Consider the following 17,123-nt stretch of genomic DNA (forward strand, 5'->3'; position numbering starts at 1 on the left):
CTGGATATAATGTACCAGATGTGAGCTGAAGAGTACTGGACTCAATGTAGTGAAAAGTACAACAGGGGTGTCAAACATAAGGCTCAGGGGCCCAGAATCAACCTGCTGGAGACTCCAATTTGGGTTGGCTTTGGAAAATGCAAAGGAGTGTATAAATTTTGGACATTTTAACTGTATTTATGCAAATTTTGCAGCTTCTCCTACCAATAAAGACCTCTCCCATGGCCATGGATACTGCACCAAAGCGAATAAATTTAGTATTAGTTTAGCTTTAAAGTTCTTTTCAACTTTCCCTTACGGTACTTGTCGTCTATCGGTCTTGTGCCGGTATTTAGCCTTAGATGGAGTTTACCACCCACTTTGGGCTGCATTCCCAAACAACCCGACTCCGAGAAGACCGAGTTTTATGTATGTCGCCCATAGTGTAAAATGAGCTTGACATCCCTGATCTGGAATAATTGTACAATATGAGTTCTGTAGCTGCAGCTGATGTTTTTTTCCCCCTATTTTTTAATATATATTCAAATGTAGTATGAGCTGCAATGTTATTTCATTGCAGCACAGCGATGAGCACTATGAAAATGTACAGCTGCTTTCAACAAGCATACAGTCAAGAGCACTAAGTGTTCATTTGGACACTCAGTGCCCCCCCCCACCAGATTTCCTAATGGAAACTAATGGGTTTTACTTTTACTTCACCGGAAGTACCTCCGGTAATTTGTGACTGCCTGCTCTAGCTACACTAATGGCGTGCTCCTTTGTCTTTTGCAGAGCTCACAGACGCAGAGAAGAAGCTGGAAGCTTTCCGCGAGGCTCTTGCTCTCCTACCACCACCACACGCTGAAACTCTAAAGTACCTCATGGCTCACTTAAAAAGGTGAGTAATCCAAGGTAATTCTGCAAGAGCCAAAGAACCGTAAAAAAATAATTAAGAGGGGTTAGTGAAGGGTGTAATGCTTCTGCTGCGGGAGGGGTAGACTAAATGTCTAAAACGTTATTGGCATTTTTCAAACATCAGCCTCTCCTTTGCCTTTATTTCTTATCAGAAAGTAGAAAAAAAATTAAACATGTAAAGAGTTAAATGTGTTATGTATAAATATGATTTTATATTAGACTGTGTGTATCTTACATGTTACCTTTGCATGCGGTTGCTGAAACTGTTCCTTTGCGAGGGTGTATGTAGTATTCTTCTAACTTTGATAAATGTTGCAGGGTGACACAAAATGAGAAATTCAACTTGATGAACGCAGAAAACCTTGCCATCATTTTCGGGCCCACCCTCATGCGTGCACCCAACACGGACGCCATAACAGCGCTGAATGACATCCGCTATCAGAGACAGGTGGTGGAGGTGCTCATTAAAAAAGAGGATGTACTCTTCTAAACAAAAAGTAGGACTTTTATAGAACAGCCCTCTAATCATTTTTTGTGTAAAGACTTGAATGACTTTTTTATTACACTGATTGATGCTTTTTTTTTTTAATGCCTTGTGTATGGACTAGTGCTAACCTAACATCTGTCCTCCCCTGTACTGGGTGTGGATGATGAACCTTACACTTGTACGTACCTTTTGTCTCCCCATTTTTGTCGGGGTTTTTTTGAAAAGCTGACAGACCAGCATGCATGGTGCAAGGTCTTTGTTTGCTTTGTAGTCGTAACCCAGCATGTGTTAAGATGTGTAGCGCTGTGATTTCTGCTTTTGTCTGTAACACAGTAGATTTTGTCCACATTCCCAGCTGCTTGCTGTGCAGCTATTTCTGTGAAACTTTATATAGTTGGATGTAAAAAAAAAATAATAATAAGCTACTAATTTTACTGGGGTAATTTTTATGATGCTGTATTTTTTTATCTCCTCGAATGTTTCTACGTCACCTGCAGTTCTTTGAATAAGTCTTTCTTCTTAATGTGTACACACTGCTGGATTTTCCTGACCTTAACATTTTTGTTGTGTTAGAAGCAGCATTATTTGTGAATTTGATTCTTTTTTTTTCTTCTTTTTTTTACTGTAATGTTTTTTGTACAAAACTTGTGCATGGTCACTTTAATTTATTAAACCTTACTCTGATAAATTAAGTGCTTAATAAGTCATCTGAATTGAGATAATAAAAAATCAAAATCAATAAATATCTGGTTAAAAATGCAATTAAGTGATTTTCATTCTTTTAACTTACAAAAACTCTGTAAAAACAAGAATCTGGGCACAGTAGCGGTTTTTGATACGGGCGACACGGGCGGTTGCCCGGGGCGGCATCGTGGTGGGGGGCGGCATCACGGGCATTGGCAAAAAAAACCAACAAATTACTTGTACTCATGCTGCCCCGACATCATGCCAGCACATATTGGGAATCGCATAGGCACCGATTGGCTTTCTGTCGCCCATTTGCTGGTAGTAAGGGCGCCCTCCGTTTGCGAGGTGCGCCTGCTGCTTGTGGCAGATTTTAATATTAATTAGTCATTGTCAATTGTTGATTTGTCCTCTTCTCATTGTATGATGCATTATGATGGCTGTCTGGTAGCCATTTGCATACTATGCATACTCTCTCTCTCTACATATATGTGTGTGTGTGTGTGTGTGTGTTGGGGGGGGGGGGGACAGAGGGAGTGTTCGCACAGGGCGCCAAACAGGCTAGGACCGCCACTGTCTGGGCAAATGTATGGGTAACATTTTACAAACCACATACATACATATCTGCTCACCTTTGCCTTTATACTGTCTTTCAGGGGAAATGTCCCAACTAGTCATTAAAGCCTCTTGGAACCCTAACTGAGCAGTTAAAAGCCTAAAAACTGAGTCAAGCCGAGCCGAGCCGAGTGGGTACTAGTGAAAAAGGGCTAGAAGTCTGAGTTCTCACCCTGCAGAACAAAGGAGATCCGCAGCAGGGGTTGGGCATTATTTTAGCCATTTGTCACTTTTTCGCATTAGAAGTTCCTTTATTTCACTGACAATTTTTAAAAAAAGCATGAATTTACTTTCATTTTTCACCGTGACTTACACTATTGATTTCTTAAGTAATGTTGGTGTAATGCCTGTACTGCCTGTGAAATCACTTTGTTCAGCCATACTTCCTTATGACTCTCCCCATAGTCCATCGCTGAACAATTAAATTTTTGTACAGTCTCCATAGCTTACATATTTTGATCTATTTTTGTGTAGTTGTGGCACAACATCAGCAAATGAAGTGCCTTGAAGTGGCTCAGCTTTGATATGGGATACAGGAAGTGCTATGAAGACCAGATGGGGAACATATGTGACAGCACACCTGACATCTGGCTCATATAAAGTGAACTTGTTGCTCAGGTTGGGGCAGCAACATTCATCCTTAGTCAACACTGTAAGCCAAGGCTTAATATGGCCTTTAGAACAACTGCAGATGTGGGTTATATTTGGCCCGAATATCTACCTCAATCTGGGAACGTTATACTTCTATAGTTGCTGCACTGGGGCTGTGCTATAGATATGGAAAGAAAACTATTAAGTACAGACACGTTGCTGTTTTTTATTAAGAGATTTGTTGTTCATAGTAAGAAAACATAGAATAGCTAGTCTTGTGCATTAAATAAAGAAGAGGAAATATATACTAGACATGGAGGGGCTGCAGTGATGACCCTGACACTCTTTCATTCTGCATATTCATGATGACGGGTTGTGCCTAAAAGCGCACATGTCACGTGTCACATGACTTTACAGAAATCCCTGTAACATCCCATCAGTCACACAGATTCACTGAGGAATTAAAACCAAACCCACATTACCTGCGGCAGCACCACTGCACTCTGGGGAGGTTGTTAATTACTGGATATATGTGCAAACAATGTCACATGAAATTTGTGGATTTTGAGTTTAATTACCCACAGGTTATGTCCTTCCATGCAATTTCCAAGAACCAGTCATGCACGTCACCAGTGGCTCATTACATGACCAGGATTTCATACTACTGAGGCCCAGAGAATAAATTTAAGTTGTTTGGATAGCGTGTTTATTCCACGTGATTTTAAATAGTGTTTTCCCTCTAGCCTTGGACACGTGAACGTTCAGACTGTAGTATTGTTTTCTATGTTGTCTGCAGCTTCATTTCCAGCCTTTCCCTCCATTTAGGTCTTTGTGCCTCAAATTTCACCACTAAGCATTTGAGAAGCAATCACTGCTTGACATTTAATCACTCCGGTGTTGTGGCCACATCACATTGAGTTAATGTAAGCTAAATTCAGACTTGTCTCCGGTGATAGTGTGGCAAAATTGGATTTTCATCCAACCGTTTAGTGCCCCCCCACCATTATCAGCCATTTTAAATATATCATAGTACTGTGAATGAGGGTAAGCCGCACAAATAAAGCTATCAAGCTTTCTATCACTCAGTCAGATGTGGTGATAACACCATGCTAGATCAGCGTCTGCCAAATGTATTGTGCACTGGATGTGCATTATTCACAGCATGAGAAATCTGAAAGGCTGTGACCCATGAGATAACTGACCTTTCTCTCTTAACTGCTGAATGGCAATGCTTCCTTCCCTGCTGAACGCTGACCTGAATACATTTACAAGTGCTGAAATATAAGTGCAGAATTTGAAATGGCAATGCTTATCCTTTTAATTAGAGGCTAATGCTTGACATTATAGCACTGTGACTGTTTCTGTGGTTTAATTTATACGCTTTCCAAATGCACACAAATTTTCACTCGTAAAAGCTTAAATATTAACACATAACAATAATATATGGAAACAGGAGTAGTACATATTGAATTAAAAATCATGTGTATGCAAAATATGAGTCAGTGTTTCTACATTTACGTTGCCACAATTTGTAACAAAGCACAATGTTTTCTTTGTAATTTCTAATCCTCTTAATGTTCATCAAACCATAACCATTCAATATGGTGTCCACTGTTCATCCACCACCTGCAGGTATTACATAGGTGCTTTTATTTGTATTCGCTGAATATTTAATCACTCACAGAGCAGATGTAAACACGCAACTCGCACTGTGAGGCTTCAAAGCTGGACAGTGCACCAGAAGTGTCCGACTGAGACAAGGCTGACTGAGCAGATACAATGAAGGCTTGTCCTGCATTACATGACAGACTTGGAGAAAGGCAAAGCGGTGCTAACACGGTGCAAATTCAAATGACCTGAGTGGCTAGTGGGAGAGCAAAGGGGGAGGGTTGAGAAGAATCTCTGTTAATTCAGATATTGCCAAAATGCTCATTTGTTCCTAAGTGAGATGAATGAGGCTCGTGGTTCAGTGGTTGGCTGATTGAACGGAGTAGATATGTGAGGAAATTGAGTTGCTTGACCCACCACTGGCCCGACAGGATGGGGCAGTGCACAGCAAGAAAGAAATGCGTGGGTGTAACACCTGCCCTCTAGAAAGGACACTGTGTGGATTGACAAAGCTTTAAACAAAGCAGTCTCACAACGTGATCCATTCTGAAGGTGTTTCTGGCAGGGGCAGGTCCAAAAATGCTTTTCTATAGGGGTGACAAGCTGAGATCACCACATATTTTGTGGTGGTACCGAAGGCTAATCATTTTACTCAAAGGAGTATAAAGACAATGACAATGTGTCTGCATGGCAACAACAGTAATAGAGCTCTGGCTCTGCAAAAAAGCTCTGTGGGAAAAATGCAAGTAACTGGATGTAACTTTTGTAAGTTTGATGACTTTAACCCCTCCAGCAGCACTTTATTCTGAGTGGTGGCCATATTTAGTCTTTTGTGGCACTAGCCACCCCTGGCCACCACTTAGCATTGCCTCATGTGTCCTGAAACTTTTACTCATACTAAATGGTTTCTTGCAATGACCATTTTGCTCAAGTCTTCAGAAAAAAGCAACATTGAAAATGTACGCATAATAATTAGTTACCCCTAATTTCTTCATATTTTTCTATCAAAATAGAAAATATGTACAGTGGTGTTGTATGAAAAATATGCAAACATAAATGGAAACATACCATATAGCATGACCACAACATAGCCTGGACTCTCTGAGGCAAGCCATCTTGTAATTTCCTTAAGTAGCCTTCAGGAATAGTTGTAAGACATTTCTCCTTGTAAGACATTTAAAGCTCCTCTTTGGATGCTGTCTGCCTTTTGTTCCATTCACTATCAACATGATCCCACACTGCTTCAATAGTGTTGACATTTGGGCTCTGGGGAGGCCAGTCTATGATGAATGGTGTTCCATTGTATCTTGATGCATGTTCAATCATCCAGGTAAGGAAATCCCAGAAAGTTGATTCTGCTCACAATAGATATGCCAAGTTGTCAGCTCTTCGGACGTTACCTTTTGGAGATTCAGTTAAAGAAATGGGAACATATTATGTGTTTTGTGACAGGCTGCTTGAAATAACGTAGCTAAAGATACTATTTAAAATGGGTTCTGTGATGAGTAGACACAAAAACATCCGTTTTGTTAGGTGCTTTTTATATGCTGGATTAATACACAGGTCAGTGTTAAATGGCTTAACAACCAAACAAAAGCATTTTTCTAAGAATGGTCACGTGCAAGGAATGGATTAAAAATGAGCGAAAAACCAAACAATGTCCAAAAGAAAAACTGGAGAACGATTGCTAAAGATCACTTAAAAAAAATTAAAAGAAACATCTTGTAATGTTGAACCAATTAAAATCATCTGTCACACTTGAATTTTTGTTTTTGTTTTTTTTTTTGTCCTGTGGCACAAACTCATAAAGACAGATTTATCAGTGTGGAGACATCATTTTGATTTACACAGGTCTGTAGATAAGGATTTCAAAGCTTCAATAACAGATTATTAGAAAGAGAAAACGCACAGAGCAAGCATGCTCCGTGTCTTTGCACCTAGAGGTTGTGTGTGGCCAAGTTCATGATGCGATATTTCAGGGGTGGATTACTGTGGAATGTTGATCTTATATGTTGTGTCCCTCTCAAATAACAAGCGTTGGCAGGCAGTCTCTCACATCCACTGTGCCACAATAACAACCAGGCTGCCAGTGGAGAGCTTGAAGGTTGTACAGTAAGTCATTTGCCAGCGCTAAAAGAATCTTTTACGTGGTTCAATGCGTTTTAATTCTCGAGTCATCGACAGGCAGCGTGTCGAAGATGGATCTTAGTTTGGATGCCTGAGTTTACTCGCGACAATGAATGTTGTGATTTTTATTTTTCATCTAGTCACCCTAACAGGTAAGAAATTGTTCTAAACTAATGTGTGCTTGATAACTTTTGACATAGTGTACTCGCCTTTTTTACATTAATTAAATGTTTCAGACATCAGTTATAATTATACATAAATAAAAATACAAATAAATTCCTCATTAATTATATTTACAGAAACTTCTCTGAGGTCAGTGTAAACTGATCCAATTCACAGAACACAACTAATGAGCAAATTTAAGCTTTGTACAAACTGGCTCTCTTGCGAGGCCAAGTACAGTGAGGCTTTTTCTTCTGCGTTTCAACCCTTCATCTGCCTGTCACCACATGAAGTCATCTGCATAATTATAGACAGGCAATTCCTTAGTTTACTGTGTTGAATGTCCCGAGAATCATTCAAGCATTCAAACTACATGTTGCTGTAAAATGGCCTTCATTTCAAGGTCAAGGGAAACGAAAGGAGGTCCTGCTTTGGCTTGTGACAGATGCGTAATGGAAAATGGAAAAAGAATATCTCTGTTAACAACCCACACAGTGGAGCCATCACATGTTTCAATGAAGTGTTGCCAAAATTAAACTCTCTGCACATACACACTGTTTGTTGTGTTTACACTACAGGCAGTCCCTATGTCTCCAGGACACAAATATATTGACAAAAACGAAGCCAAAATGCAGAAGCAGTGCGTAAAAAAATTAAGTAATATCGAAGATTCAGTGCCCGAGTTGTCCAGAGCCTGTCCTCACCTCCTCACCACTCCACCATTGTATTTAACAGTTGGAGGATGTTTGTGCTGATATGCTGTGTTTAGTTTTCGCTCAGTGTGATGCCGTGCATTACTGCCAGACATCTCCACACTAGTCTTCTATGTTGTCCCAGAGGTCTTGTAGTTTGTTCAGATGCAACTCTGCAAACCTTGGCTCTGCTGTCATGTTCCTTTTCTTCCCTCCTGGCAAACCTTCCAAACAAGCAACTGTTAATTTGTACTGTTGTGAACTTGAAAATGAAATTGAACATGCACAGGCCAGTAGAGCTCTCTGTGCATTGCAAACTCTAACTTTGGGATGAATTTGCTGGGACATCAACTCATGGGAAGATTGGTTTTCCACTTGCAAACAATCTTTCTCACTATTAACCCTGGAGAACCCATGGGGTCAGAGCCGACCCCATTGGTTTTCTAGGGAAACCATGGGGTCAAATTTGACCCCATGGGTTCTCCAGGGTTAAATGATGGATGATTGGCATGGGCCTTATAACCTCTCCCAGATTGATGGGCAACAACAATTCCTTTGCAATTCCTTAATCCAGTGCTGATTTTTGCTCCTTAGCATTCTATTAAAACACACTTGAATGTCCCAGAACAGCAAAATGCCCAAACTTCTGCTTTTATAAAGGTGCTCACACTTGCTGATGATTAGTTAACCAACTGCATTTTACTAGCAGCACCTGGCTGCTACCTATCCTTTTAATTCCTATGAAACCAGTCATAGTATAATTAGTTTTTTACTCACAAATTTTGCATTTTTACTCAACTTTTGTTAAATAAATAACAGAACAGTATATTTTTTCATGTCTGTAGTTCATCTGAGGTAATATTTAAATAACTTCAAGTCCTGCTAAGGAAAAAATAATAATGTCCAGATACAAAAACCCTTAAAACCCTTAGAACTAAAAGGTATACTTTCTTTTTACAGTCTGCATGTATACGTTTTATTTATATATCAAGTAAAAGTCTATTTTACATTGTAAAATTTCATGTCAGCACATTAAGAGTTATGCAGCACACATACTATAGATACTACACATTATCACGTCTGTTTTCCAGTCACATTAATTTAAGTCACCCTAAGTGTCAGGTGTTCTTAAAAACCATCTGATTTTCCAGCACTCAAGGAGAGCTACCAAGAGTGGTGTCACTGTTTAAATGACTCCAGACGTAACTCATCACAAAGCAACTATGTTGTCTGTTTCAGGCACGGCCTGGGGCTCCTTGGAAGAAACACTTCTATTTAAAACCCTTTTCACTGGTTACAATAAGGTTGTCCGTCCTGTCAGTCATTTCAAGGACAAAGTAAACGTTACTGTCGGTCTTCAGCTCATTCAGCTCATCAGTGTGGTGAGGTCTTAGTTCGCAGTATATCACCTGTCATAAGATTCACTGTTGTCACACAATGCTAATCTCTGTATGAGTAACGCAACACATTTTTTGGATCCACAGGATGAGGTTAACCAGATTGTCACCAGCAATGTGCGACTGAAACAGGTTTGTTAATTTTTTGTTGTGTTGTCGTGTATGAAGGAGAAGGAAGGTATTCCTCTATAGTCACTTCTGGCATTGACAAAAAGGCCAAACTCAGTCTAATATTATCCTGCACTGACTTTGTTTTGATAAAAATTCTTCCTTTAATTCATTGGTAGGTGATTTTTGCCAAATACCCAGGATACTATTTTATATTTTATACTATTACTTCCTCTAGTATTGTTCAAAAAAGACAGATTAACCAAAAAAATCTGAATTCAAATTATTATATGCTGTCAGCTTGAAGAAACACAATGAAACACAGAGTAGCTGGTACTCCTCTACAACACTGCAAATTTTGGTATCAATCTGATTCTTTTGGAGAATTGGAATATAAATGTGCCTGTCTCTAAAACCCTTTGGATCAGTTTCTGTTGTTTAAATTATGGTACTTGTTTGGGGTAAATTATATTTTTTTGTTTCCAAAAAATAATGAATTAACCCAGGACAATGGGCTACATACTGACCATATAAGAAACAAAGTATTGATCCTGTCAGACTAGTATCGATGCAGTACCATAACCAGCATTGGTATCAATACTATGGGTATTTTGATAGACCCATCTACCTCTAGTAGCTGGACAGGGTTAGGGCAAAGCCATCACTTCCTTTCAAACCAGGACCACAGCTATATTTTAGCTACCAAAGCCAATACAAGGAGGTTTTTCCCAGCTGGCTGGGATTTTTCCCTACCGACACAGGGTCGCCACAGGGACACCGATGGTCTGTAGGGCTGCTGACCACTAACCACTAACAACCAATTGGGGAATATAAATTTTCCCCTCAGGACAGGTTCCCTATAGCCTGTTCACTGACCAGTCTATAGGCCTGTGCGACTAGAGCTTTATTCACCTGTTCCTACAATGTTTGATTGTCGCACATCCGAAAAGACTGGTTAACATCATATGGTTAGTGATCACATGTCTGCAAAACCTCAAAAGTAGACAGCAATCATTCCCACGAGAACTGCCTGAGAAATGACAAATCATCATTATGTTTGGTCTATAATTAACTCACACTTTTCTAAGTAGTTTATGATAAACTATGATCCAAACACCAAAAATCACAGAACAGTAACTATTGATTCATTACTGATTACTTCAAGATAGTTTGTTGTCCTCCAAGCATTGTGCAAAATACTTTGTCCCTCATTACTTCAGGCTTGCTTCACCATCATTGTGTCCACTTTCAGCATGATGATCAGAATTTTCACTCATTAACAGCTTTTGTGATGTTTTCTGTTTTTTCCACTAAACGAACCATTTATACTGGCTGCTATTTTTGAAGTATAAACTATTGTCCTGGCTGTCCCTCTCTGTATTTCAGAAATGGAAAGATGTGAACTTGCAGTGGAACCCAGAGGATTATGGTGGCATCAAAAAGATCAGAGTACCTTCCAGGGACATTTGGCGTCCTGATCTGGTTCTTTACAACAAGTACGTATTCAAGCTATAACTGACCAATGCCAGGTATACATTTTTTTTTTTCCTAAAACAATTTCCTTAATAAAATTATACTCGACCTGAAAATTCTGACTGCAAGAAAACAATCAGCACACGCATTAGTGATATTTTGGATCACACATTTCTATACTTGCAGCATGTAGTGCGTGATAGCTTGGATTTCATTGTGCTAAATTTGGCCTCTGTATAGCAGATTCCCCCCCCCCCCCCCCCGTGCCATATGCCGCATTGACACACTGCTGTTTTTTTCCCTTGACAACCAGCTCTGCTGCCACAACAACTTGTGCCAACCGCACCCTGTCCTCAAGTGCTGATGTCCCCCAGCGTGAACATTTAACTTATTATCTCCTGTGTTGATGCCGCCTGTGCTTGTCTGTACCTGCAGTGCCGACGGTGACTTTGCCATTGTTCATGAGACCAAAGTGCTGCTGGAGTACACTGGGATGATCACATGGAACCCACCCGCCATCTTCAAAAGCTACTGTGAAATTATTGTGTTGCATTTCCCCTTCGACCTCCAGAACTGCAGCATGAAGCTGGGTACCTGGACCTACGATGGGAACTTGGTCGTCATCAATCCCGTAATACATATTACCCCATTCACAGGCTGTTTCTTAAAGTTAGTTGAGGAGATTTATGCCACTCTCAACTAGTCTGCCTCAGTCCAAAAAAAACAAAAGTGTACACAAAACCTACAAAATAATGACAAATGATAACTTCTGTTTTGCATGAATTAAAGACAAAATTATTAATTGACACAAGAACTCAAGCTGTCATTTATACATACACTAAAACGGTGTTGCAACATGTAAATAATTTCGTTTCCTTTATTTACACTGGCAAGGGCTAGACAAGAAGTTCCCCTTCTAGTCTTTCTGATAAGCTTGTAGACAACTACAGTTTTAGCCAACTAAATTTGAGGAAAAGTCATGAATTGCATATAAAGGATTGACAGAGTGACTATTACATCAGCCATTAAATTATTAACTGCTGTTTTAAAGCCTCAATTTCTGACTTTAACCATGCTTTGCTTAAGAAACCAGATGTACTACTTGGACAAGAGTGTGGCGTTAATCAGCTAGCACTAGCTAACTAGCTTGGTTAGCAAAGTGCACATGATACAAATACAAGCTTAAATTAAAATGAACAAACTGAAACAATCAGTCTGTTAGTTTTTTACTTCAACAAAATACTGAACAGGCTAAGATGCAACAGACTAAGAAGGTGCTTAATCTGTATGCCCACATTATAGCCACTTGTCAATCACAGCCATGTCTTAATCTCTTCGCTATATCTAGCACCCATATTTTAAGAATTCAACTGGAAATGAATCGACATCTATATAGTAATTTTCTAGGCTTTATCAGCTTCCACTGACCACTCGAAGCAATCAGTTAAATGTACTTAATAATGCATTCATAGGGTTCTTTATTTAATACCTCCCTAAAGAACCTCTTTTCCATGGCTAATCTAGAATCTCTAATTAACCAAGCTTGTGATTGGATGGAGAACCTGGAAATAACCCATTCAGGTACAAGAAGAGCATGCAAACTCCACAGAGAGAGCACAAGTGAGAGTCTGAACCAGGTATTTTCTTGCTGTGAGGCAGCAGGGCTAACCACATCACCACCATTGAAAAAGACTTAAACCCAGCGAGCAGGATGATAAATTAATGAGATTATTTATCAAGTCAAATGCAGGGTTATTTTCTCACAAACACTGTTACAATCTGACTTTCTTTGCAACCAGATGAAAAGAATGGAAGCAGATTTAAAGCTTACTAATTTAACTTTCTTTATAACTTTCTTTACATTTCTCTAGAAAATTTACATAATAGGAATAATTATCATCATATTCATATTTCCTGACAGGACAGTGACCGCCCAGATCTGAGCCACTTTATGGAAAGCGGAGAATGGGTGATGAAGGATTTCCGTGGCTGGAAGCACTGGGTGTACTACGCCTGCTGCCAAGACACCCCCTACCTGGACATCACCTACCATTTCCTCATGCTGCGGCTTCCTCTGTACTTCATTGTTAATGTCATCATCCCGTGCATGCTCTTTTCCTTCCTCACTGGCCTTGTCTTTTATCTTCCCACGGATTCTGGTATGTTTGCACTGAAAAATGTAAACCAAACAATAAAACATCTATCATAGATCATAATATACAGAAAGTTTTAAACACATCCTCTCACTAAAAAAGATATAAACCATAATTCTTATTTGATATACTAATATACATTAATATACTTGAGGAAGTTTCTCACAATCTTGACAAATATAGTACTAGATTTATCTCGAGCTTTGCTTTTGTTGTATGCTTTTCAAATATTTTCAAAGGGAATCATTACCTGCGAGCCAATACTTCAGCCTCTTTGGAAAAATGGTATGTTGTTTCCTTTCAAGAGGCTGACAGAAAGATTTATGCCACTTTCATGTCTGGAAGGAACAGCCAGATAGCTAGCTTAGAAGTCTACAAGCTAAGCTATGTATAACATGTCCAAAGGTAACAAACTCCATCTACTAGTACTTGTAAAACCTCAGTAACCTTAAAACCTTAAAATTGCATAGACAATTGCAATTTTCACCTAAAAAAAAATCTGTTTAGAAAAGGAAACATTTAAAATGTTATTTAATCACGTTTTTCAAATCTGTTTAAGCACATTTGCTTGAGCTTCAGACAAAGCCAGCTCTTTTACTGTTTCTTGTGTATGTGTACATATATGCAAATGATGTAAATTGTCAAAATTAGACCATGGCCACTATTTGGCTTTCCTATTATGATATCAACTGAAACCGTGTTGGAAAAATCCTTAAATGCTGCCTGTCAGTCCAAAGTGTCTCTACACTGGCTTTTTCAGGAACTGCACAGCTTATGTGCACATCTGGCCATGTTCCCAGTGTGTCGGTCTGCTTCATTACCCAGAGTCCCTCTGTGCTGTCATGTCTGAAAGCAGGCCTTTGCTTTAATGTATAATACATCACTTGATCCCTGTTTCTGATATGGCTGCTGACAGGAGGAGGAGATGCTAGTGCCAAAAAAGATGCCCTCCCTGGGATAAATGCTCTTACTGAGCAACAACAAAAACAAACCCAAAAAAAAAGAACATGTCTCACATTTTACTCATGTGAAATGGTGTCAAAATCTCTTTATACTCCTGGCTTTATGAAAGAGGAAAAAAGTAGCCTATCACTGTTTGGATTTGATTTGCTTATTTGGGTGAACGATGCAAATGTGCTGCTGTATAAATTCAAATTAAAGTTAGTTGATGGAATTCAGGAAACAGCCCTCCCTGGTGGCAGTTTAATAAGATTGCATGTTCATGCAGTTTAATCTGCACGACATTTGCACCTATACCTTCATGTTTTTCAGGTCAAGTTATGGTCTAAACATGTTATCAGCCCTTCAGTGTATCGGGGATTAGTTATGGCATAAACATGGTGTCCTACATTTACCATCGTAGTTCCTAAGAATGTAATTACGTTATTTTCTTTCTTTTTTCTTTTTATTTGAATTATGTTTAGACTACTGAAGAGGTCAAGAATAGTAAACAAGAGAAAAAAAAGATCAGATGAACATCTACGTATCATGTTCTGATCAAAACTGCATACTGCGAAATGGAATTTGAACTGAAATAATTTAATAGCCAATTTTATGTTCTTTGGTTAGTAAGTCCCTATTGTCACATGACCAGAAATATTTACACAGCTGACTGTGTTTGAATTTCTATACCTCATGCGGATTTTTACACAAACTAAGAAAGAGTGAATGGTTACAATGGTGTCTTCCAGGTGAGAAGATGACCCTCAGCATCTCTGTCCTGTTGTCTCTGACTGTGTTCCTGCTGGTCATTGTGGAGCTGATCCCGTCTACCTCTAGCGCTGTACCACTCATTGGGAAGTACATGCTCTTCACCATGGTGTTTGTCATTGCATCCATCATCATCACTGTCATTGTTATCAACACCCACCACCGCTCCCCGAGCACTCACACAATGCCAAACTGGGTCCGCAAGGTGAGCACAAGAAAGCAAAAGACTACATTTTGATAGTGGAGCTGAATAACTAAAAGAGTAGATTTGCTCAAGCGAGGCAAGCTTGAGTTTTTCTCCTGCATTATATTGCCATCTAGTGGTAACAGACTTAAAATGTTTTTTTTCTTCTTTATCCATCTTTTCTGGCATTGTACACTCACTGACACATTTTTCGTCTCCTTCATGATAGGTTTTTATCGAAACCATTCCCAACATCATGTTCTTCTCAACAATGAAACGCCCGGGAAAGGAAAAGCAGATAAAAACCATCTATGGTGCTGATTTTGATATCTCAGATATCTCTGGAAACCAGGCCTCTGCTGTTCCCTACTACTCACCCATCACAAAGAATCCTGATGTGCGCAGTGCCATTGATGGGGTTAAATACATCGCAGAAACCATGAAATCAGATGAGGAATCCAGCAGTGTAACCATCCTTATAATAAACTTTTTTCCTAATATGTTGCTAAAATCCAATCTAGAGTCCTGCAATTGATACATTTTCTCTAATGTTTTTTTTTTCAGGCTGCTGAAGAGTGGAAGTTTGTGGCCATGGTGTTGGATCACATTCTGCTTTGTGTCTTTATGGCTGTGTGTCTAATTGGCACATTAGCGGTGTTCGCAGGCCGCCTCATTGAGCTGAGTATGCTTTAAAGACCCATCCTTTATATTCTACCAGCTACACTTCTCAGGTGATCACATTCACCTTTGGTTTTTGAAGCTCCTGTACAGACCTGACAGCATTTACAGCTTGTTCTGCCTTTCTCTTGTTGTTTGTTTTTGGAGTGTGAACAATTGTATCCTGTAAGAACATGTAATTTGCAGTATTTTCATATTTATATTCAACATATTTTGACAGAGTTACTTTTTCCCTTGTGTGTATGGACAGGAACATGTGTGCAACTGGACATAAATCTAATGTTGTGTAATATTGTGCAGCTTTACTTGACACCTTTATACTGTACAGCTGAATAAAATTGTTTTGTCCTGTTACAAGGTGAGATATGACTGAAGGGTAGACTTTATAGCGCAATAAGCAGAAAAACAGATTAAAATTGATAGCCTCCTTCCTGCAGCTCCTTGCTTTATTCTGTTCTATTGTCCTGATACAAGAGCACTGGCACGTGCTTCATACCACTAAAAATATGAAAATTCTGACCTACACCTTCCAGGGTAAACATAGAGATTAGGAAAAAAGAATCCAGTTCTAGCTAATGTACGTAGCAGCACACGGCAGACTGACAACTTCTGGAGCATATTTGAATGTCTTTAATATCAAATGGTACATGTTAGAATCATAAAAGCTATAATCAAATTATAGCTGGTAATTGTGTTAATTGTGCCTAAGTTTAAAGCACGAGGGTCTGATTTATAATCGTGTCACTATTATAAGTCAGACTTATTTTTCTGAAGCACTTCTGCCTTTTGTTTCCCACGTCACTGTTTACACTGTACACCTTATGTCAACTCTCTATTTGAAATTCAAATATTAATGCAAATCAAAATTCAAATTCAAATTTTATTTGTCACGTACACAGTCATACACAGTACGATATGTAGTGAAATGCTTGGACAACTGCTCGTGACCTAAAGAGAACAAAAAAGGAAAAGGCTATGAATAAGATAGGAAATAAATATGAAAAATTAAAAAGGGTAAATTTAACTAGGAAGGAATAAAATATAAATTAAGGTTAAAAATGAAATAACTGTACAACACAAATTAGAATGAAGGGTAAATTTAACTGGGAAGAATAAGATAAAGATAAATATATAAATTAAAGTTGAAAATAAAATAACTGTACAACAAAATACACAATACACAATATAGAACTATATAAGAATGTATGAAGAAATCTAAATATAAATAAATATATACACAATAACAGCAGCTGTACAAGTAAAAAATGCAGATTCTGTACCTGTCCACTTTTACTTGTAATGTGCTTTTACATGCTTACTTAGCTCTTGGCTCCTCAGTTCACAGCAGTTATTTGACAGGTGCATGTGACACAGGCATTAGCTAACTTTTTTACTTAACTCTGTGGGCACACAGGAGACTAAATTTGTGGTATTTCTGGGTTTTATAGGTTGTATAAAATGTGCATTCCACAGTTAAGATACTTGGGAGAGTATATCAACATTTTAATTTCCCTGATATACTCCCACATCCCAGATAAATGATACTGCCATGCTTTGTGC

At 38.8% G+C, this 17,123-nt stretch overlaps 2 protein-coding genes across 4 annotated transcripts in view; both read left to right on the forward strand.

The window, feature by feature from the left end:
• chn1 (chimerin 1) overlaps positions 1 to 2,143 on the forward strand; it is a 28,781-nt gene extending 26,638 nt beyond the window's left edge. For all 3 annotated transcript variants that reach the window (XM_080290405.1, XM_026145420.2, XM_080290406.1), the window contains 2 exons: positions 772 to 877; positions 1,213 to 2,143. In XM_080290405.1, the coding sequence (XP_080146531.1) occupies positions 772 to 877; positions 1,213 to 1,384 (278 nt within the window). In that variant the 3' untranslated portion in view covers positions 1,385 to 2,143. The remainder of the gene's footprint in view (positions 1 to 771; positions 878 to 1,212) is intronic.
• Positions 2,144 to 6,915: 4,772 nt separating this feature from the next.
• On the forward strand, positions 6,916 to 15,999 carry LOC113008296 (acetylcholine receptor subunit alpha). The gene is made up of 9 exons (XM_026145620.2): positions 6,916 to 7,158; positions 9,100 to 9,242; positions 9,345 to 9,389; positions 10,752 to 10,861; positions 11,274 to 11,469; positions 12,760 to 12,997; positions 14,683 to 14,906; positions 15,115 to 15,351; positions 15,450 to 15,999. Exons 1-9 carry the CDS (start codon positions 7,116 to 7,118, stop codon positions 15,576 to 15,578), a joined length of 1,365 nt encoding a protein of 454 aa, XP_026001405.1. The 5' UTR covers positions 6,916 to 7,115; the 3' UTR covers positions 15,579 to 15,999.
• The last annotated feature ends 1,124 nt before the right edge of the window (positions 16,000 to 17,123 follow it).

The sequence above is a fragment of the Astatotilapia calliptera genome, chromosome 16, assembly GCF_964374335.1.
Source record: "Astatotilapia calliptera chromosome 16, fAstCal68.1, whole genome shotgun sequence".
Lineage (NCBI taxonomy): Eukaryota > Metazoa > Chordata > Actinopteri > Cichliformes > Cichlidae > Astatotilapia > Astatotilapia calliptera.